Source organism: Cherax quadricarinatus, chromosome 8, assembly GCF_038502225.1.
Source record: "Cherax quadricarinatus isolate ZL_2023a chromosome 8, ASM3850222v1, whole genome shotgun sequence".
In the NCBI taxonomy this organism is placed as follows: domain Eukaryota; kingdom Metazoa; phylum Arthropoda; class Malacostraca; order Decapoda; family Parastacidae; genus Cherax; species Cherax quadricarinatus.
In genome coordinates, this window is record NC_091299.1 from 23,737,293 (window position 1) to 23,760,838 (window position 23,546).

Consider the following 23,546-nt stretch of genomic DNA (forward strand, 5'->3'; position numbering starts at 1 on the left):
GGTATACACCTCTCGGTGTATATATTGTGTCTGGGTATACACCTCTCGGTGTATATATTGTGTCTGGGTATACACCTCTCGGTGTATATATTGTGTCTGGGTATACACCTCTCGGTGTATATATTGTGTCTGGGTATACACCTCTCGGTGTATATATTGTGTCTGGGTATACACCTCTCGGTGTATATATTGTGTCTGGGTATACACCTCTCGGTGTATATATTGTGTCTGGGTATACACCTCTCGGTGTATATATTGTGTCTGGGTATACACGTCTCGGTGTATATATTGTGTCTGAGTATACACCTCTCGGTGTATATATTGTGTCTGGGTATACACCTCTCGGTGTATATATTGTGTCTGGGTATACACCTCTCGGTGTATATATTGTGTCTGGGTATACACCTCTCGGTGTATATACTGTGTCTGGGTATACACCTCTCGGTGTATATATTGTCTGGGTATACACGTCTCGGTGTATATATTGTCTGGGTATACACGTCTCGGTGTATATATTGTGTCTGGGTATACACGTCTCGGTGTATATATTGTGTCTGGGTATACACCTCTCGGTGTATATATTGTGTCTGGGTATACACGTCTCGGTGTATATATTGTGTCTGGGTATACACCTCTCGGTGTATATATTGTGTCTGGGTATACACCTCTCGGTGTATATATTGTGTCTGGGTATACACGTCTCGGTGTATATATTGTGCCTGGGTATACACCTCTCGGTGTATATATTGTGTCTGGGTATACACCTCTCGGTGTATATATTGTGTCTGGGTATACACCTCTCGGTGTATATATTGTGTCTGGGTATACACGTCTCGGTGTATATATTGTGTCTGGGTATACACGTCTCGGTGTATATATTGTGTCTGGGTATACACGTCTCGGTGTATATATTGTGTCTGGGTATACACCTCTCGGTGTATATATTGTGTCTGGGTATACACGTCTCGGTGTATATGTTGTGTCTGGGTATACACGTCTCGGTGTATATATTGTGGGTATACACGTCTCGGTGTATATATTGTGTCTGGGTATACACGTCTCGGTGTATATATTGTGTCTGGGTATACACGTCTCGGCGTATATATTGTATCTGGATTTACACGTCTCTGTGTATATATTGTGTCTGGGTATACACGTCTCGGTGTATATATTGTGTCTGGGTATACACCTCTCGGTGTATATATTGTGTCTGGGTATACACCTCTCTGTGTATATATTGTGTCTGGGTATACACCTCTCGGTGTATATATTGTGTCTGGGTATACACGTCTCGGTGTATATATTGTGTCTGGGTATACACCTCTCGGTGTATATATTGTGTCTGGGTATACACGTCTCGGTGTATATATTGTGTCTGGGTATACACCTCTCGGTGTATATATTGTGTCTGGGTATACACCTCTGTGTATATATTGTGTCTGGGTATACACCTCTCTGTGTATATATTGTGTCTGGGTATACACCTCTCGGTGTATATATTGTGTCTGGGTATACACCTCTCGGTGTATATATTGTGTCTGGGTATACACGTCTCGGTGTATATATTGTGTCTGGGTATACACCTCTCGGTGTATATATTGTGTCTGGGTATACACGTCTCGGTGTATATATTGTGTCTGGGTATACACCTCTCGGTGTATATATTGTGTCTGGGTATACACCTCTCGGTGTATATATTGTGTCTGGGTATACACCTCTCGGTGTATATATTGTGTCTGGGTATACACCTCTCGGTGTATATATTGTGTCTGGGTATACACGTCTCGGTGTATATATTGTGTCTGGGTATACACCTCTCGGTGTATATATTGTGTCTGGGTATACACCTCTCGGTGTATATATTGTGTCTGGGTATACAACTCGGTGTATATATTGTGTCTGGGTATACACCTCTCGGTGTATATATTGTGTCTGGGTATACACCTCTCGGTGTATATATTGTGTCTGGGTATACACGTCTCGGTGTATATATTGTGTCTGGGTATACACCTCTCGGTGTATATATTGTGTCTGGGTATACACCTCTCGGTGTATATATTGTGTCTGGGTATACACCTCTCGGTGTATATATTGTGTCTGGGTATACACCTCTCTGTGTATATATTGTGTCTGGGTATACACCTCTCGGTGTATATATTGTGTCTGGGTATACACCTCTCGGTGTATATATTGTGTCTGGGTATACACCTCTCGGTGTATATATTGTGTCTGGGTATACACCTCTCGGTGTATATATTGTGTCTGGGTATACACCTCTCGGTGTATATATTGTGTCTGGGTATACACCTCTCGGTGTATATATTGTGTCTGGGTATACACCTCTCGGTGTATATATTGTGTCTGGGTATACACGTCTCGGTGTGTATATTGTGTCTGGGTATACACCTCTCGGTGTATATATTGTGTCTGGGTATACACCTCTCGGTGTATATATTGTGTCTGGGTATACACCTCTCGGTGTATATATTGTGTCTGGGTATACACCTCTCGGTGTATATATTGTGTCTGGGTATACACGTCTCGGTGTATATATTGTGTCTGGGTATACACCTCTCGGTGTATATATTGTGTCTGGGTATACACGTCTCGGTGTATATATTGTGTCTGGGTATACACCTCTCAGTGTATATATTGTGTCTGGGTATACACGTCTCGGTGTATATATTGTGTCTGGGTATACACCTCTCGGTGTATATATTGTGTCTGGGTATACACCTCTCGGTGTATATATTGTGTCTGGGTATACAACTCTCGGTGTATATATTGTGTCTGGGTATACACCTCTCGGTGTATATATTGTGTCTGGGTATACACCTCTCGGTGTATATATTGTGTCTGGGTATACACGTCTCGGTGTATATATTGTGTCTGGGTATACACCTCTCGGTGTATATATTGTGTCTGGGTATACACCTCTCGGTGTATATATTGTGTCTGGGTATACACCTCTCGGTGTATATATTGTGTCTGGGTATACACCTCTCGGTGTATATATTGTGTCTGGGTATACACGTCTCGGTGTATATATTGTGTCTGGGTATACACCTCTCGGTGTATATATTGTGTCTGGGTATACACCTCTCGGTGTATATATTGTGTCTGGGTATACACCTCTCGGTGTATATATTGTGTCTGGGTATACACCTCTCGGTGTATATATTATGTCTGGGTATACACCTCTCGGAGTATATATTGTCTGGGTATACACGTCTCGGTGTATATATTGTGTCTGGGTATACACCTCTCTGTGTATATATTGTGTCTGGGTATACACCTCTCGGTGTATATATTGTGTCTGGGTATACACCTCTCGGTGTATATATTGTGTCTGGGTATACACCTCTCGGTGTATATATTGTGTCTGGGTATACATCTCTCGGTGTATATATTGTGTCTGGGTATACACCTCGGTGTATATATTGTGTCTGGGTATACACCACTCGGTGTATATATTGTGTCTGGGTATACACCTCTCGGTGTATATATTGTCTGGGTATACACCTCTCGGTGTATATATTGTCTCTGGGTATACACCTCTCGGTTTATAAATTGTGTCTGGGTATACATCTCTCGGTGTATATATTGTGTCTGGGTATACACCTCTCGGTGTATATATTGTGTCTGGGTATACACCTCTCGGTGTATATATTGTGTCTGGGTATACACCTCTCGGTGTATATATTGTGTCTGGGTATACACCTCTCGGTGTATATATTGTGTCTGGGTATACACCTCTCGGTGTATATATTGTGTCTGGGTATACACCTCTCGGTGTATATATTGTGTCTGGGTATAAACCTCTCGGTGTATATATTGTGTCTGGGTATACACCTCTCGGTGTATATATTGTGTGTGGGTATATACCTCTCGGTGTATATATTGTGTCTGGGTATACACGTCTCGGTGTATATATTGTGTCTGGGTATACATCTCTCGGTGTATATATTGTGTCTGGGTATACACGTCTCGGTGTATATATTGTGTCTGGGTATACACCTCTCGGTGTATATATTGTGTCTGGGTATACACCTCTCGGTGTATATATTGTCTGGGTATACACGTCTCGGTGTATATATTGTATCTGGGTATACACCTCTCGGTGTATAAATTGTGTCTGGGTATACACCTCTCGGTGTATATATTGTGTCTGGGTATACACCTCTCGGTGTATATATTGTGTCTGGGTATACACCTCTCGGTGTATATATTGTGTCTGGGTATACACCTCTCGGTGTATATATTGTCTGGGTATACACCTCTCGGTGTATATATTGTGTCTGGGTATACACGTCTCGGTGTATATATTGTGTCTGGGTATACACCTCTCGGTGTATATATTGTGTCTGGGTATACACCTCTCGGTGTATATATTGTGTCTGGGTATACACCTCTCGGTGTATATATTGTGTCTGGGTATAAACCTCTCGGTGTATATGTGTCTGGGTATACACCTCTCGGTGTATATATTGTGTCTGGGTATACACCTCTCGGTGTATATATTGTGTCTGGGTATACACCTCTCGGTGTATATATTGTGTCTGGGTATACACCTCTCGGTGTATATATTGTGTCTGGGTATACACCTCTCGGTGTATATATTGTGTCTGGGTATACACGTCTCGGTGTATATATTGTGTCTGGGTATACACGTCTCGGTGTATATATTGTCTGGGTATACACGTCTCGGTGTATATAGTGTCTGGGTATACACCTCTCGGTGTATATATTGTGTCTGGGTATACACGTCTCGGTGTATATATTGTGTCTGGGTATACACGTCTCGGTGTATATATTGTGTCTGGGTATACACGTCTCGGTGTATATATTGTGTCTGGGTATACACCTCTCGGTGTATATATTGTGTCTGGGTATACACGTCTCGGTGTATATATTGTGTCTGGGTATACACCTCTCGGTGTATATATTGTGTCTGGGTATACACGTCTCGGTGTATATATTGTGTCTGGGTATACACGTCTCGGTGTATATATTGTGTCTGGGTATACACGTCTCGGTGTATATATTGTGTCTGGGTATACACCTCTCGGTGTATATATTGTGTCTGGGTATACACGTCTCGGTGTATATATTGTGTCTGGGTATACACCTCTCGGTGTATATATTGTGTCTGGGTATACACGTCTCGGTGTATATATTGTGTCTGGGTATACACCTCTCGGTGTATATATTGTGTCTGGGTATACACGTCTCGGTGTATATATTGTGTCTGGGTATACACGTCTCGGTGTATATATTGTGTCTGGGTATACACCTCTCGGTGTATATATTGTGTCTGGGTATACACCTCTCGGTGTATATATTGTGTCTGGGTATACACCTCTCGGTGTATATATTGTGTCTGGGTATACACCTCTCGGTGTATATATTGTGTCTGGGTATATACGTCTCGGTGTATATATTGTGTCTGGGTATTAGGATATGAATCCCAATGAATTTTTTTTGAGTGTTATGAAGAATTTGATGGGATTTCTGTTTATTTTTTGAAAATTTGTGTTTACTCGTCGCTGTAGTACCTGCGGATGTAATATTTTTTGATAATTTACAATTATTTACCGGTTCAGAATTGTGTAAACAGTTTAGCTTTTATTTAATATTCATCAAAAAGCATTAAACCTGTTTGGGTCCTCGAGCGCTGCCATCTTATAAATGCTAGTTAATTTGCTGTCTTGGGCATCTCTGAATACACACTTAAAACCCGAAGTGATGGGGCCACTTTAATCTCTTACGTATCTCTTCCTGTATACCCATAGACAGGATATATACACCGAACGTGTATTTATCTCAGCTTATATATAACTGAGTTTAATCCCTATTTTAGGGATTAAAGTATTTTTGTCTGGTGGTAAATAAGTTACATACAGCCTTAATGACCCAAGTGTAGTCGCTATGCTTTAAACCCGCTTTTGTATACCTATAACCCATTTTTTTTTACTGTTCTGTCCTACCCACATCCTCACCAGTTCAGTGGTCAACAAAAAGACATGTGAAGAAAACTCGTGAAGGATAATGGCTGTTGAGGATGGATGGTTGAGGGTAAGGCAACTTTATAGTCATGGTCGAGGAAGGGGTATGCTTGGAGTCATAATATCTATTGTAATAACTACTATAATAACTGGTGGTCAGCCTTGACCATGGCCTCTCCTTGGAGACCGCTGCAGCAGGTCAGAGCGAGTCATCTGCGGCACGCAACACAATTATGTTGTAATATATGTCTGCACACGCACACCAGGAAAACTATATACACGGTAATCACACTAACGTTTGAAGTTGAAGCCATACACGCGTGTACACCCACCCACTGTAACCACAATTAGGCGAGTACATGGTACATCTTCGCGTAATGGGGATTGGCTGATATAGTAATTCCGGTCACAACCTAGGACCTAGAGCCGAGGCTATCTCCGCAACCCTAAATAGGCTTCAAGACTTTTAAAGAGGTAGACTGGTTGATGAGAACAGTAGGCATGTATATTGGTTGATTAAGAACAGTAGGCTCGTAGACTGACTCGTAAACAGTAAGTAGGCTTGTGGATTGGGTGACGAGGTCAGTAGGCTGGTAGACTCCATTGGTAGAAACTTGAGGAAGTGTTGACCCCCTCAAGGAAGGTTCCTTGATGTTGGTGAGGGGCTCTTGATTTAGGGAATTGTATCTGTGCTCCAGTTCCCCGAATTAAGCCTGAATGCCTTCCACATCCCCCCCAGGTGCTGTATAATCCTCCGGGTTTAGCGCTTCCCCCTTGATTATAATAATAATGAGGAAGGGTTGTTCTGGTTCTCTCATCAACACTACAAATCTTGAGATGAGTCGGTTAATATCAAGCGTGAGGTTGGATGATAAGTGTTTATAGTAGCGGCAGCTTGTTATATTAAGAACTAGACCCCAGCCTGGCCAAAGGTAAGGACTTAATTCGAATTATTAGCCCTGGGGAGTTAATAATCCAGAGTAGCCCAAGAAAGCCCAGCAGTGAGACTAATTTCCAGTGGGGTCCTCCTGGTATGCGACACAAACAATTAACCGCCTGTGGTAGTAGGCACTTGCTTACTGCTAGGTGAACAGGGCCTGCAGGCGTATGGAAAATGGTGCGTCTCACCCTGCCCAGAATGCAAACCACAAGCCTCTTAACACCAAAGTACCTATTTAGTGCTAGATAAATGACCTTCAGGTATTAAGACTTGCCCAGACGTCACACTCCACCCGGAAATCGAGCGGTGGTCTTTCGGTAGTGAGCCAAACCACTGCTGAACTGTAAATCACTCCCGTGGTTTTTACAAGTTATTGCAGATGCGGATATATTAAGGAAGCCAGCTCAAGACTGATTATAATCTAATAATACTCCCAATAGAGATTAAAAGTGCAAGGTTTAAGACCTCTCGATTATATTAATTATGCAGGGCCTGATGTACGGGATAATGGAGCGGGGGTAGTGGTGAAGACACTGGACCAGGTTCAGTCACAGTAAGTGGGGCAGGGGTCCACACTAAGAAGCTACAGTAGGTGTTTTAGCCTTGACACCTGATGTTACAGCTGATGGTACAGGCATTCTGACCAGTCCACGGCAGGTGTATATAAGTGTATATACACCGAGGTGTATATAAGTGTATATACACCGAGGTGTATATTCATATACACAGGTGTATACTTTGTGTGACTAAATGGTCGAAGTCGGACCGAAACATCGTCGTAAGCTCCTCTCTCCTATGTGCGGGTTATTTGTGTATTGTTCCAATCACGGTATTGTGCCTTATTGTTATTTACACAGGTATTTGTTTATATACATCGAGAGGTGTATATCTGTTCATATACACCGAGAGGTGTATATGTTTATATACATAGAGGTGTATATGTTTATATACAGAGGTGTATGTTTATATATACAGAGGTGTATGTTTATATATACAGAGGTGTATATGTTTATATACAGAGGTGTATATGTTTATATACACAGGTGTATATGTTTATATACAGAAGTTTATATACATAGGTATATGTTTATATACACCCAGATGTATGTTTATATACACAGGTGTATATGTTTATATACACAGGTGTATATGTTTATATACAGAAGTTTATATACATAGGTATATGTTTATATACACCCAGATGTATGTTTATATACACAGGTGTGTATGTTTATATACACACGTGTATGCTTATATACACAAGTGTATGTTTATATACACAGGTGGTATATGTTTATATATACAGATGTATGCTTATATACACAGGTGTATATGTTTATATACGCAGGTGTATACCTGGACAGGGTTTTGGAGTGAATGGCCCCGCGGACTGGTCTGTGACCAGGTCTCGTGGTGGACCAGGGCCTGATCAACCAGGCTGTTACTGTTGGCCGCACATAAACCGACGTACGAACCACAGCCCAACTGCTCAGGTACTAATTTTAAGTGCCTGTCCAGCGCCTTCCTGAAGACAGCCAGGGGTCTATTGGTAATCCTCCTTATGTATGTTGGGAGGCAGTTGAACAGTCTTGGGCCCCTGATACTTATTGTGTTGTCTCTTAGCGTACTCGAGGCGCTCCTGCTTTTTATTTCGGAGATGTTGCTCTGCCTGCCGAGCCTTTTGCTTTCGTAGGGAATGATTTTCGTTACATAAGTGTCTCATTCTTCAACCTGTCGGTTTTAAACAATTTATCACATCTGTCAGACACTGCAGCATCATGGGATCTTGATACAAAGATTTCTTCAACCTTGTCCAACCTCTGGACGAAGACCTACTTCGACTAGTGGATGGTACCACTATGACCCCGCCTCCTCCTGCTTCGTTTCACCTATCTACAGTATATAAGCCACTTCTACGGCCCTATGCTGTACTTTCTACTAGACTGATGGACTGAACACATCGACTCCAGGCTGAGGGACTGACTACCTCAAACTACTACTCTCCTTACACCTTTCTGATTTGTATTGGACTGATGAAGCCACTGTGTGGCGAAACGTTTCTTCAATAAAGATTCCCTTATGTTGCATGTCTCATTCTTCAACTTGTTGGTTTTAAACCATTTATTGAACACATTCCAGGGAATACAAGTCAAGGAACCTCAACCGTTCCCAGTAATTTAGGTGTTTTATCGTACTTAGGTGTGCCCTGAAGGTTCTCTGTACATTCTCTGGGTCAGCAGTTTCACCTGCCTTAAAAGGTGAAACTGCTGACAACACTAGTCCAGCCTAGAGAGAAGCAGTTTGAAGAGAATCATCATGGCTTGGCATCCCTAGTTTTGAAGGTTCTTATTATCCATCCTACCATTTTCTTTGCAGATGTGATAGATACATTGTTATGATCCTTGAAAGTGAGATTCTCTGACATTATCACTCCCACTCTGGCAGCTGACTTCACTCAGGCAAGAATTCGACTCGGTCACTCTCTCCTGGGCCAGGGCACTTAACACTGCCTGTGTACCAAGAACCCAAATAAAGTAACGTTGCCTCCGAAGAGTATCATTCATCCCCGCTTGCACACCGGACCCAAATCATTTGTAATAATGATGGCAAGCGGCGGTCGCAGCAAGTTGTGTTTGCCCGGAGAGAGGAAGGAAGAAGCCGAAGATGTTGTCTCCACTCAGCATCCAGACACATGTACAGCCAGGATTCAGGCCCTGTTTCGCTGATTTTCCTTCCAAAATTTTAGCGGCATCACCTGGGTCTCCACAGCGTCCCACGCTGTTCTTCAGTCATGTGTTCAGCGTCACCTGTTTGTTGCTGATGTTGTTCAGCTCAGCACAGCTATTTCAGCAAGTCATAGGTGAGTTTGTGGTGTATTCTGCGTCCATTTGGTAGAATTTACACTGCCTTTCACGGCGGTCCTGGCTCCATACGCACCTTGCCCCACGCTGCTACCACCATACATCATTCAAAGTTACTCACTCCCTCTGCTGTTTCTCATTGAATTCAGGGTGTCATTTGCCAGAACTGTGTATCCGAGTGCCCGAGGTCACTCGAAGCCATGTGGATCACGAAGCCACGTGTGGATAAGGCCACGTAGATCTAAAAGTCACGTGGAGCGAGCCACGTGGATTACTAAGCCAGATGTTCAAAGCCACATGCTGTTATCTGCTGCCTGGCATCACCTCGCAACGTCACCATTCTATCCGATGTCACTCCAGGACGTCTGCCCGACGTCACCTCGCGACGCCATTCAGAACGTCTGCCCGACGTCACCTCGCACCGGTCACCCAGGACGTCTGCCTGACGTCACCTCGCCACGTCACTCCAGGACGTTGCCTGACGTCACCTTCCGACGTCACCATGCTGCCTGACACTGCCTTGCGACGTCACTCTAGGATGCTGCCCGACGTCACCTCGCGACATCACCCAGGACGTCTGCCCGTCTGCGCCATGCATAAGGGGAATTACCAATAGGCCCCTAGCTGCCTTCAAGAGGGAGCTGGACAGATAGTTCCAGATCAGCCGGGCTGTGGTTCGTACGTTGGACTACGTGTGGCCAGCAGTAACAACCCGGTTGATCAGGCACTGATCCACCGGGAATCCTGGTCGTGGACCGGGCCGTGGGGGGCGTTGATCCCGGAATACCCTCCAGGTAGACTCCCTGTAGGTCTTCACATTAGTTTTCCGCTCTATTGTGTGGTTGGAATTTATTTTATACTCCGATGTAGTATATATGTTTATATACACAGGTATATATGTTTATATACACAGGTATATATGTTTATATACACATATATGTTTATATACACAGGTATATATGTTTATATACACAGGTATATATCAGCATATATATACACAGGTATATATCAGCATATATATACACAGGTATATGTCGCTCAAAGTATATACACCGAGAGGTTACTTTAATCTTTATTTTTATTATTCTTGACGTTGGTGGGTCTGTTGACGCCGATTGAGGGGCTTTTGTTACAAGAAATTGGACCTGATCTTCCCTTTTTTTTGCATCGAATCTAATTACCTCCCATACTCCCAATGGAAATAAGTCACTTTGATAATTTTTTGGATTATTCTGGATAATTTACATGTTACAATACTCAGTAATAACCCACATGGAGACAAAAAATATTTGATTAATTTATCTGTATATTTCGATCCCCTTCTGATCACCAGCTGAAGAAGACCCCAGAAGGGGGTCCAAATATAGGGGCCAATTAATCTTTTGTATTTTTTTTTACATGTGGGTTATTACTGAGTATTGACAAGTGTTCATTACACTTTAGTTATCCATATTTTACTATGTATGATAATTTGTGTAGCTGTATTAGTGTACCTGTACCTAAATAAACTTACCCCCAGGCGTTGTGTGGCTCCTACGGGTTTAGCGCTCCATTCCTGTATGAATGCAATATAATGACGTTACGGTACAGGTGAAATTCAACCTTAATGAGCCTCATCAAACTACTAATTGCAGCATTATGAACCGTTGGTGTTGTTGCCTGATACAGCAGCAGTGTTTGTGTACATGTGTTAGTGGAGCGTGTGGAATGTTGTGGAGGGAGGGAGAGGCAGGAATGGGGAGGGAAGATGAGGTGGGAGGGGAGAGGATGGGGAGGGTAGGGTAGGGAAGGGAGAGGAAAGAATGAAAGGGCAAATTGGGGAGGAGGGTGAGGGTCGCCAGATTATTATCATTATGGGGATGCGCTAAAACCGTGGGAGACGTACAGCGTTTGGGGAATGAGGCAAGCAGGCTTGATCCAAAGAAACTGGAGGGCATGTTCAGTTACTTGGATCAAGAGCAGTGACGGCGCTAAGAGGGGAAAAGGGGCGGAAACCCCTCTGCATAATCTATATCAGCCCAAAAACCCCCTCAAATAAAATTAATAATAATCGAACAGTTTCGAGATAGGTCCCCTAGCCCCCCCCAACAAGGGTGCCACCTCAGCCTCTCGTGTATAGAATTCTGGAGCTAATTCAGTGTGTGCGGGGGGGGGGGGGAATGAGGTAGGAGTAACAGAGTAAGGCGTACTGTGTGGAGTGGGGGTTACAGGATTTTTTTTTATCAAATTTGTATACATTAGCAGTGTGCTGCTACTTATAGGATAGTTACACTGCGGGAATGACAACTTTGTTTTACTGTGATAGTCTATGACACAAGATGAGTCCATGAATGATGGTAAACCTCACGTAAGAGAGGAATCTTGTGACCATGTTTTAGTCCGTCCAGGATCATTGTCAAGTCACAACCGAGGCGAGAAAAGTAAAGAACCTAGGACACCATGGGAAGGGGAGGGTAAACGAAGTGAGATTAATAGCAGTAGATGTAATAGTTGTAGTGATGGTCGTAGGATTAATATTAGCAGTATTACGTAAGTTTATTTAAGGGTAAGTCTTCTTAAGTTCATTCGTTTTTTCCAGCATAGCTATAGTTACTATCACCTAGGAATTGCCATCTCTTAGGATAACCCGTTGCATACACAACAGAAATGGAATTTTGATGAGGATATGTTTGTCATGGCAGAGCGAGGGCAACATATATCGTGTGATGGTGTATATATGTACTCTGTGATGGTGTACGTATACTGTGATGGTGAGAGCTCATTATGAATATATATGTAAGCGCTAAAGCCTTAGGGGGTCACAGCGCCTGGGGGAATGAGAAGTGATCCGGCTTGATGCGAGGAAGGTGAGGGGGATCTTTAATTCCTTGGATCAAGAACCCGTCACCAGCATCAAGGCTCATCCTCGTCCTTGAAAGGAGCAGGGGAAGAGGAGGGATCCCAGGGGCAGGGACTGGGAGTAGTGTGGGCAGGTTAGGTATGCATACCCGATGTTGCAGTGGTGGTGGCGAGGGAGGGTCAGGAGTCGCCCCCCATCCCTCCACTGGTAGTAGGTGGGTTTATTGGCAACCCCCAACCCACAAGTGGGGGGTACGATGGGCCCCGCACTACCAGCCACTGGATGTCAAGGTCGTGTTTATCTGGAGTTTATCTGGAGAGAGTTCCGGGGGTCAACGCCCCCGCGGCCCGGTCTGTGACCAGGCCTCCTTAGGTCAGTGTCCCAGGATGCGACCCACACCAGTCGACTAACACCCAGGTACCCATTTTACTGATGGGGAACATAGACAACAGGTGAAAAGAAACACGTCCAATGTTTCTACTCTGGCTGGGAATCGAACCCAGGCCCTCACCGTGTGAAGCGAGAGCGTTAACCACCAGTATCTTTATAGCACTCGCCACTAGACATACACTAAAAGGTGTGTCTCTCTCAGTGTACATACTCTGAAACTTTATTTTCATCCATAATTTAGATATTAAAGTATTCTTGATTGGTGGTGAACAAGTGACTTTCAGCCTTATCATGGTAATGAATATGATATTGTGTATACGGACTTCAGTAAGACTTCCGATATAGTTCTACATTAGAGGCTATTGAGGAAACTTAAGGCACACGGAATAGGAGGAGAATTTTTTTCCTGGGTAGAGGCATGGCTGACAAATAGGCAGCAGAGAGTTTGCATAAATGGGGAGAAATCAGAATGGGGACACGTCACAAGCGGTGTTCCTCAGGGGTCAGTGTTGGGCCAGTTGTTGTTCACAGTTTACATAAACGACATAGATGAAGGAATAAATAGCGATATAAGCAAATTTGCAGATGACACCAAAATAAGCCGGCCAATTCATTCTAATGAGGACACTAGAGCACTCCAGGATGATTTGAATAGACTGATGCAGTGGTTGGAGAAGTGGCAAATGCAGTTTAATATAGACAAATGCAAAGTTCTAAATGTTGGACAGGAAAATAACCATGCCACATGTAAACTAAATAACGTAGATCCTAATACTACTGATTGCAAAAAGTATTTAGGAGTTCTGGTTAGCAGTAATCTAAAATCAAGACAGCAGTGCATTAGTGTTCGCAATAAAGCTAACAAAATCCTTGCTTCATATCTGGAAGTATAAATAATAGAAGTCCTCAGATTGTTCTTCAACTCTATATATCCTTGGTTAGGCCTCATTTAGATTATGCTGCACAGTTCTGGTCACCGTATTACAGAATGGATATAAATGCTCTGGAAAATGTACAGAGGAGGATGACAAAGTTGATCCCATGTATCAGAAATCTTCCCTATGAGGATAGACTGGGGGCATTGAATCTGCACTCGCTCGAAAGGCGTAGAATTAGGGGGGATTTGATTGAAGTGTATAAATGGAAAAACAGGAATAAGTAAAGGGGATGTAAATAGCGTGCTGAAAATTTCCAGCCAAGACAGGTCTCGCAGCAATAGTTTCAGATTGGAAAAATTCAGATTCAGGAAGGATATAGGAAAGCACTGGCTTGGTAATAGAGTTGTAGATGAGTCGATCAAACTCCTGAGTACAGTTATAGAGGCTAAAATGTTGTGTAGTTTTAAAAATAGGTTAGATATATACATGAGTGGGTGTGAGTTGGACCTGACTAGCTTGTGCTACTAGGTCTGATGCCGTGCTCCTTAATTAAGTGGAAGTGACCCGACTAGGTGGGTCATTGGGCTAATCCCGAGATGGGGGAGGGACCCATATGGACCTGCTTCACATGGGTCAGTAGGCCTGCTGCAGTGTTCCTTCTTTCTTATGTTCTTGATGACCTTCATGTAGTAAAAGACAGAAGACGCCACTAAAGCACAACTAAGGTGACCTGTTGGTAGTCATCAATACTGTACCTTTACCTGCAATTGTCTACTTAAAATTAACTTTCATTTTCTGGGCTTCACATTCGTTTGTGCCTCATATTTATAATCACATAAGTAATTAAAGTTCGTGAATTTGGAAGGCCATGAATTTACTAATTTGACTATACATAAAAATATACGTTTACTGCAACAAATCATTCTTACATTCATTTATACCTTTATGTATAAATGTTGATATAAAAAATTTTTAAAGCTCTGTAATATAGCATTACCAGTAGATTAAGGGATATTAATGTAGTGTTGTCTTCTACAGTATGTGCCACCCAAACCAGGGCAGAATGGTTGGCGAGCACCGAAGAAAAGTGATGTTATATCTTCCATCCCACCTCCCAGCTCTGGCCCAACATCAACATCTCTGCCATTACCTTTAGGGGGTGTACGAGAGCTGAGTCCTCCCCTCACTAACCGTCCGAGCCCTCCCAGGTCAATGGGTCAGCATACTAGCCCTCCTCACCATTCAGGTACTGTTATGCAGAAAAGTGGGATAGCTGGGGCTTCATTCACTCCACTCTAATATGTCCATACAAACCTGTTGGATGTTTAAGCCACTAGTGCTCAAAACCTTCACCCCTCCCTACTATCCTTCCTGGGACTTCACCTACCCCTCCTACCTTCCATCCCAGATTTATACACCCTCTTGGTCATCCTATTATGCTGGTCATCCTGTTATGCTCCATCCCCTCTAAATGCTCAAACCATCTCAGCAACCCCTTCCTCATATTTCTGAATTGTACTTTTGGTAACCCCACATCTCTTGATATCCATTCTCTTAATTCTTTGCATAATATTCACACCACATTACTCATGAACCTCTAACATGATATCTCCACTGCCTCCTCCACGCTGCAATGTTTAAATTGCAACCATAAAAACCATACGAAAATATACCGCTAAGGGGTGGCTAATGGCTGAGAAGTGAACTCCGTTATTTATGGTTCGATTTTTTTTAATTATGATGTACATTAAGAAGCATCTTTCCATCATACATTGCCTAAGTTTCAATAAGGTAGTCCAACAAACAACTGAGATCCAATTTCCTAGATAAAGTGCAAGAGCACCTCACCAGCATCAAGGAACCTCCCTAGAGGCCTGCTTGCTTCTTGAAATTTCTCTCACATCTGAAAGCAAAAAATCGACCAAGCGACTGCTCGTATCTTGAAAAACTCGCATGTTGGGGCACTCGTAAGTAAAGGTTCCACTGTATATGTGTACTTGTACCTGAATAAAAACTTACTTGCCTTGCTCATACTTCAACAGCATGCCAAGTCCTAAAGTTACTCGTCTCCACTCAAATCTAATGTGCTCACACAAGCCTATTGGATGTTTCAAGCCCCTAGCCCTCACAGCCTCCTTTACCCCCTCCCTTTAACCCTTTCTGGGATGATCCCTACCCCTTGTCTTTATATTAATAAGAAATAAATGGTTTATTTACCAAGAAAATGCATGTGTGTTAAAAAAATTGGTTTACATTAGATGTTTCTTACTTGCAAAAGCCCATAATTTTGCAAAGCATTTCAAGCAGACTAACACTAGAACTTAAAATTTCTTGACATTGAATGTTTGCTTAAATTATTTACTGCAAAGTTTAACATAACTAACATAGAGTTATCAAATGCAAAGATCATTCTAAGTAACAAAATTCTGCAAAGAAATATTTCTTTGCATAAGTTAGTAAAGGTAACATCCTTTAATATGAATAATACTGGTATAACTCACAGGTCAACATGAGTCTCCCCCACCAGCTTCCTCATCTCGGCGCACCTCTGTGTCATCTGGAGTGTCAATGGGACGGCCTGGTACCATGTCACTAGGGCGCTTGGCTGGCAAGCACTTCTCCTCTATGCTCAAATCAGGTGATGATTCAGAGTATCTTTTTAATATATTTATTGCCCATTAATTGTTTAAATGCTGTAATTCAGAACACCTGTAACTTGTTCTGACCATAACAGTCTCTTCATCTCTCATAGATTTGATTTCTGGTTCTCTCCTCTTTTCTTACTTGTGACTTGGTGATGATTCACAGACAAATGTTGTCTAGTTTTCATGTTCGTTTTAAGACTTGTTGTCAGGGTTTTCCATGTGAATGAGAGGGCTTAAAAGTATATTTATCGGATTATTTTGAATTACAATTTCTGTTTTCTTTTATTTCCACAAGCTCCCCCTTCTGAAGGAGAATCAGGTAGGTATCATGACTTTGTAAAGAAATCTGATTCACTTTATAAGCTAGCACCCATATCCAACACATAACAAAAAAAAGTATCCAAAATGGTTGGGATCCTCTCCAAGATATGTTACTACATGCCACAATCTGCCCTTCTCACACTGTACCATTCACTCATTTATCCCTACTTCACCTATGATATTTGTACTTGGGGATCAACTGCAGCAACACACCTAAAGCCAATAATAGCCCAATAAAAAAGCCGCAGTAAGAATAATCACGCAATCAAATCCCAGGCAACACACCTCCCCCCACTCTTCATAGATCTAAACTTACTCACAGTTCAGAACATCCAAACTTACTACTGTGCAACCTACATTTACAGAACCTTAAATTCCAACATTAGCCCTGACCTAAAACACTTTCTTGATAGTTGTGACAGGACCCACAGGCATAACACCAGATACAGCATCTCTATGACATTCCACGTGTCCAGCTAAACCTATACAAAAATTCAGTGTACATAAAAGGGCCTAAAATCTGGAACACCCTACCTGAAAACTCTAGAACTGCAGACACATTCATCACTTTCAAAACTACTGTTAGAAAAAATCTTATCTCCCTGACACACCCCACTGTCAGCTAACTACATGAAAACTGCCTATTCTCTTGTATCATACACACATAAAAAACAACCTAGACCTCCCCTCGATATCTGTGATTCCCCACAATTCACACCTACACTCACCCAATTGACTATTAACATAGAAATACATAATACAACTATTACCTAACAAATCTTAACTAGTCATAAGTTTGCCTGTGATACTTCAATATAAGAGCTTCAATAGAAACTATGTATTGTACCAAAATAAAACTATTCACATTGCTAAATATAAGAACTGTAATGCAGTTACTTAGCCTTAATACCAGTATACAGTGGAATCTCTACTTGCAAGTTTAATCCGTTCCATGACCTTGCTCGCAACTGGATTTTCTCGTTTGCAGAGTCAATTTTCCTCATTTAAATTAATTGAAATGCAATTAATCCGTTCCAGTGGAATTCTGTGCTTCAATAATTTCGCTAATATCAACTCTACGGCTTATTTATCTATCACAGTTCATCTAATATGACATAACAAACAATATAAATAACATAGAAACCTGATATATACTCTAGAATGAATAAAATGTCATTATGTAAGTGGCAGCGGCGGCGGCTGACGAGTGTTTGTCTGGAGACAGGACAAAATACTTCTTGAATATTTAGCTGTCATCAACTCTACGGCTTATTTATTTATCACAGTTCATCCAATATGAAATAATAAACAATATAAATAACATAGAAACCTGATATATACTCTAGAATGATTAAAATGTCATTATGTAACAGGTGGAGGTGGCCACAACCGCTCCCTCTTTGTTGTGGTAAACACCGCCATCTAGTGATGGCCCTTTGAAGCTGTCTATTATTATTATTATTATTATTATTATGTAGAACATTATTATTATGTAGTACAGTGGACCCCCGGTTTATGATCAGCTCCCAATGCGACCAATTATGTAAACGTATTTATGTAAGTGCGTTTGCATGTGTATGTTTGGGGGTCTGAAATGGACTAATCTAATTCACAATATTCCTTATGGGAACAAATTCGGTCAGTACTGGCACCTGAACATACTTCTGGAATGAAATAATATCGTAAACCGGGGGTCCACTGTATTGTTATTATACGTATTATATTATTATTATTGTATTACATTATTATACTATAATTTTTATACGTATTATTAACATGCATATTATTATTATGATTATTATTATTATTATTATTCTTATTACAATATAAATAATTTGTAATTTTTATTCACACAAAAAATATAATATTTACTGTTATGCTTTATTGCAATAATTGTATAAATAATGTCAACCCATTCATGACTGAATATTGGAATGGACAGTGTTTACTCTTGAACATAGCCAAGCAATCGAATGTTTCTCCTACGTTGAGCTCAGTTTCAAGGTACATTTCGTTATGAAAGCAATCAAAATCATATCTATTTCTGTAATGTATCTTCCATTCAGTCAAATGAGACCAAAAAACGAGAATACAACCATAAAAACCATATGAAAATACCGCTAAGGGGTGGCTGATTGCTGAGAAGTGAACTCCATTATTTATGCTCTGATTTCTTTCATTTTTGATGTAGGCTAAGAAGCATCTTTCCTTCATACATTGCCCAAGTTTCAGTAAGATAGTCCAATAAACAAATGAGATACAATTCCCTAGATCAAGAGCAAGAACCCCTCACCAGCATCAAGGAACCTACCTTGAGGTCTGCTCGCTTATGGAAATTTTGCTTGCATATGGAAGCAAAAAATCGACCCATCGACTGCTTGTGTTTGGAAAACCTCGCACGTGGATGTGCTCGCAAGTAGAGGTTCCACTGTACTCCTTAATCTATACCAATATAGAGTTTTGAATTAATCTTAGTCTACCCGAAATGCCTAGTCATGCGTGATAGTGGCCCTTTCCTATAATATGTAAACCCCACATTGTAATCTTTATAGAGAATAAACTTGATTTGACTTGATTAGATTGAGAACTCGGAGTAGGTTTTAATAGAAAAGAGCGGCATATTGTTTGTTTTATGGGAGAGAGTGGCATATTACTTGTTTTATAGAAGAGAGTGGCATATTGCTGGTCTTATAGAAGAGAGTGACATATACATATCTCAAGTACAGTATTATTATGGAAATAGCATTTACTCAGGTTTTATAAAATAACTAATAACTTTTTTGGCATTCCAGTGATGGGGTGCAGCTCAGGATATGGGTCTTCCTCTGGCTATGGACAGTCATCTGGGTATGGACAATCTTCTGGCTATGGGCAGCCATTGGGGTATGGGCAGTCTTCCGGATATGGGCAGAGTTCAGGATATGGACAGTCAGCAGGATACGGTTTATCAAGGATGCAAGTAGGTCGGTCATCCTTTTCTTCCCTTGGCAGTTCACCACTTGCACCCCAAAGACCGCTGAGGTCCTCCCTACGTCGCACGTCATCTAACACTCCCATGGCTCGACATCGTGACCTTGCCTCAGACATGATGGCTAGGTAAATCAACAGTTTAATATTTTCTCAAGCTACTTGTAACATATACTGTATATGCATATTTTTATATTGCAGTTTAGTATAGTAAGCAGATATAATGTACAAGGCTAAATGTTAAGTAATACTACTTTGGCATTTATTCCTTTCACTTATCTCTATACAAATGCTGCTTTTATAAATACTGTACTTTGTATTAACTCCAGCAGACACTCTTTTATGCCTTACCCTTGTAAAAACTCCAGCAGTTACTCTTCTATCCCTTACCCTTTAATAACTCCAGTAGACACTCTTCTGTGCCTTACCCTTGTAAAATCCCCAGCAGATACACTTCTGTCCCTTACCCTGTAATAACTCCAGCAGACACTCCTTTAATTAACCCGTAAACGGTCCAAGCAGATCTACGTTCACATGCGTAGTGCTCCAAAAGTAGATCTACGTTTTTTTTAAATATTTTCAAACAAAAAAAAAGTAGATCAAAATTTTTTACACGTTTTCAGATGTACAAAAAAAAAAAATCTACTTTTTTACATACTATCAAATGTTGAAAAAACGTATATATACGTTTGGACCGTTTACGGGTTAATACTTACTCTATAATAGCTCCAGCAGACATTCTAGCTCTTACCCTGCTGCCCCATATCCTATTAAATACTAAATGCCATTACATTCCTCTCCAACTCCTTGGTAGAAAGCTGATTGTTAATAATGATAAAAAAAAGCCTTTTGCAATTATGAAATATTGTACTTGCTGAATAATGGCATAATACCAACTAGTCCCAAATAGACAATGTAGTGAAATCTTATTGGTACTTTTCACCTTCCCCTTCCTCCAATAGGCAAAATGTTGTACAGTACTAATAAAATATTGTGATATGTTTCATACAATTGATACAACTATAATATGTGCCCTTTTCAGTGTGTGTATAAGTGGGAGTCCTAAAAGGGAAGAACCAGAGGGTGACGAGGCTGGGGAATTTTCCCCCCCTTGCTCTTTGTCTCGGCAAGAAAGCAACTATAAGTATGTATTGTTATTTTTTTATTTCTATTCTCAATGCTTTTTGATCTCACTAGGTATAGATCTGTAAGAGGTATAACAAAATTATTAGATTTTTTATAAAAAATCTTAGCTTTTCTCACATTTTTAATGTTTTTTTTTTAATTATTATTGTGGGGAAGCCCTAAACCAGTAAAATTATACAGTGCATGGGGAATGGGAGGTTATGGCTTGACTTTGACCCAAGGGAAGGGTAGCTCCAATTCCCTGGATGAAGAGCCCTTCACTCTCAAAGCATTACCCATTGTCATTCCTGTAAGATCAATTCTTAATGTAATACAGTGGACCCCCGGTTATCGGCCGGTTCTGTTATTGGCCAACTCGGTTATCGGTTGGTTTTTCGGCGCCCAGTTATCAGCCGTTAATTTGGTTATCAGCCATTTGGGATGCATTCATCTACCGATTGGGGCCGCTTGTGCGTCAGTTTGGCTTTGTCTCTCGGTGGCTGAGGAAGCTTCTGCTCATACATCCAAACATTTCACTTGTTTTCCATTGTTTTTAGTGTTTTTTTTTGCAGTGCAACTGTGAAATAAGTAACCATGGCTCCAAAGAAAGTTCCTGTGGTAAAGAAAGTGAGAAACACCATGGAATTTAAGCATGAAGTGATAGAAAAGTTTGAGAGTGGTATGAAGGTGGTAGAACTTGCCAGGATGTACAGCAAGAATAAATCAACAATTACATCCATCCTGGCAAAGAAAGAACAAATCAAAGATGCTAATGTTGCAAAAGGAATAACTTTTCTAGCTAAACAAAGGCCACCAATAATGGAAGAGATGGAAAAGTTATTATTATTGTGGATTAAGGAAAAAGAATTAGTGGGAGACAGTGTTGTGGAGTCTATTATTTGTGAGAAGGCAAGGCAATTGCATGAGGATCTTGCAAAGAAAATGCCTGGAACAAGTGCTGCAGTTTGTGAATTTATGGCCAGCGAAGGATGGTTAATAGATTTAAAAAGCATAGTGGCATACACAGTGTTGTAAGGCATGGTGAGGCAGCAAACAGCAAACAGCCAAACAGGACCTACATTACCCAGGAGGAAAAGGCACTGCCAGGACACAAGCTTACTCTTATGTTGTGTGGTAAAGCTAGTGGGGATTTCAAAGTGAAGCTTTTACTTGTGTATCACTCAGAAAATCCCAGAGTGTTCAAGAAAACAATGCCATGAAGAATAGATTGTGTGTGATGTGGAAAGCTAATCATAAGGCATGGGTCACAAGGCAAATTTTTAAAGAGTAGGTTAATGATGTGTTTTGCCCAAGTGTGAAAAAATACCTCCAGGAAAAGAAATTGCCACTCAAGTGCCTCCTGGTACTGGACAATGCTCCTGCACATCCTCCAGACTTGGAAGACCAAGTGTTTAGGGACTTCAATTTTATACAAGTGAAGTTCTTGCCTCCTAACACCACTCCTCTCCTCCAGCCCATGGACCAGCAGGTCATTTCTAACTTCAAAAAACTCTACACAAAAGCAGTGTTTCAAAAGTGCTTTGAAGTGACCCCGGACACTCAGTTGACCCTAAGAGAGTTCTGGAGGAATCGCTTCACTATCCTCCATTGCATAAGCCTTATAGGTAAGGCTTGGGAGGGAGTGACTTCCAGGACTTTGAACTCTACTCAGAGAAAATTGTGGCCAGATTGTGTCCAAGAGAGGGATTTTGAAGGGTTTGAGGCTGACCCTGACACTGCCGACCCTGTAGACTCTATTGTGGCACTGGGGAAGTCCCTGGGGTTGGATGCGAGTGGTGAGGATGTGGAAGAGTTGGTGGAGGACCACAGAGAAGAGCTAACCACTGAAGAGCTGCAAGAGCTTTAACCTGAACAGCAACAGATTGCAGCTGAGGAATTTGCTTCAGAGGAAGAGGAAGAGGGAATGAAGGAGGTGCCTTCTTCAGAGATTTAAGAGGTGTGTGCAATATGAACTAGGGTGCAAGCTTTTGTAGAGAAACACCACCCTGACAAAGCTGAAACAAGCCATATCTACAACATGTTTAATGACAAAACCCTGTCCCACTTCAGGGAAATCTTAGAGATGCCAGAAACAGAGCACTCTGGACAGTTATTTTGTGAGACAGGGGTCCAGTGACACTCAAGCTGGTCCTAATGGCATTAAAAGACAAAGAAGGGAGGTAACCCCAGAGAAGGCTTTGCTACCTAAAGTGTTTATGGAGGGGGATTCCCCTTCCAAACACTAACTCCTCCCTCTTTCCTCTTCCCTGTCTTCCAGAAGCCAGCATTAGCCTTCAATAAAGGTATGTAATACTTACATAATTGTTAAAAAAATTATTTTTTGTGAATATTTTTGTCTGGAACGGATTAATTGTATTTCCATTAATTCTTATGGGAAATATTAATTCGGTTTTCGGCCATTTCAGTTATCGGCCGACCTTCTGGAATGGATTATGGCTGATAACCGGGGGTCCACTGTATCTAAAGAAGTGTCTTCACATTTTCCTATGTGGAGATCTCATCCTAAATAAGACTTTTCTGACAGTTCTTATGTATGTAATTTAATATATGGTAA

General features: G+C 41.4%; 1 protein-coding gene across 14 annotated transcripts in view; it reads left to right on the forward strand.

The window, feature by feature from the left end:
• LOC128685474 (serine-rich adhesin for platelets) overlaps positions 1-23,546 on the forward strand; it is a 316,490-nt gene that overhangs the window by 219,692 nt on the left and 73,252 nt on the right. For 11 of the 14 annotated variants that reach the window (XM_070082944.1, XM_070082945.1, XM_070082947.1 and 8 more), the window contains 5 exons: positions 14,952-15,159; positions 16,417-16,551; positions 19,672-19,975; positions 20,889-20,990; positions 23,398-23,523. In XM_070082944.1, coding sequence (XP_069939045.1) covers positions 14,952-15,159; positions 16,417-16,551; positions 19,672-19,975; positions 20,889-20,990; positions 23,398-23,523 — 875 coding nt within the window. Of the gene's footprint in view, positions 1-14,476; positions 14,639-14,951; positions 15,160-16,416; positions 16,552-19,671; positions 19,976-20,888; positions 20,991-23,397; positions 23,524-23,546 lie in introns of those variants that run through there. The other 3 variants (XM_070082953.1, XM_070082950.1, XM_070082952.1) reach the window with 3 other exon arrangements.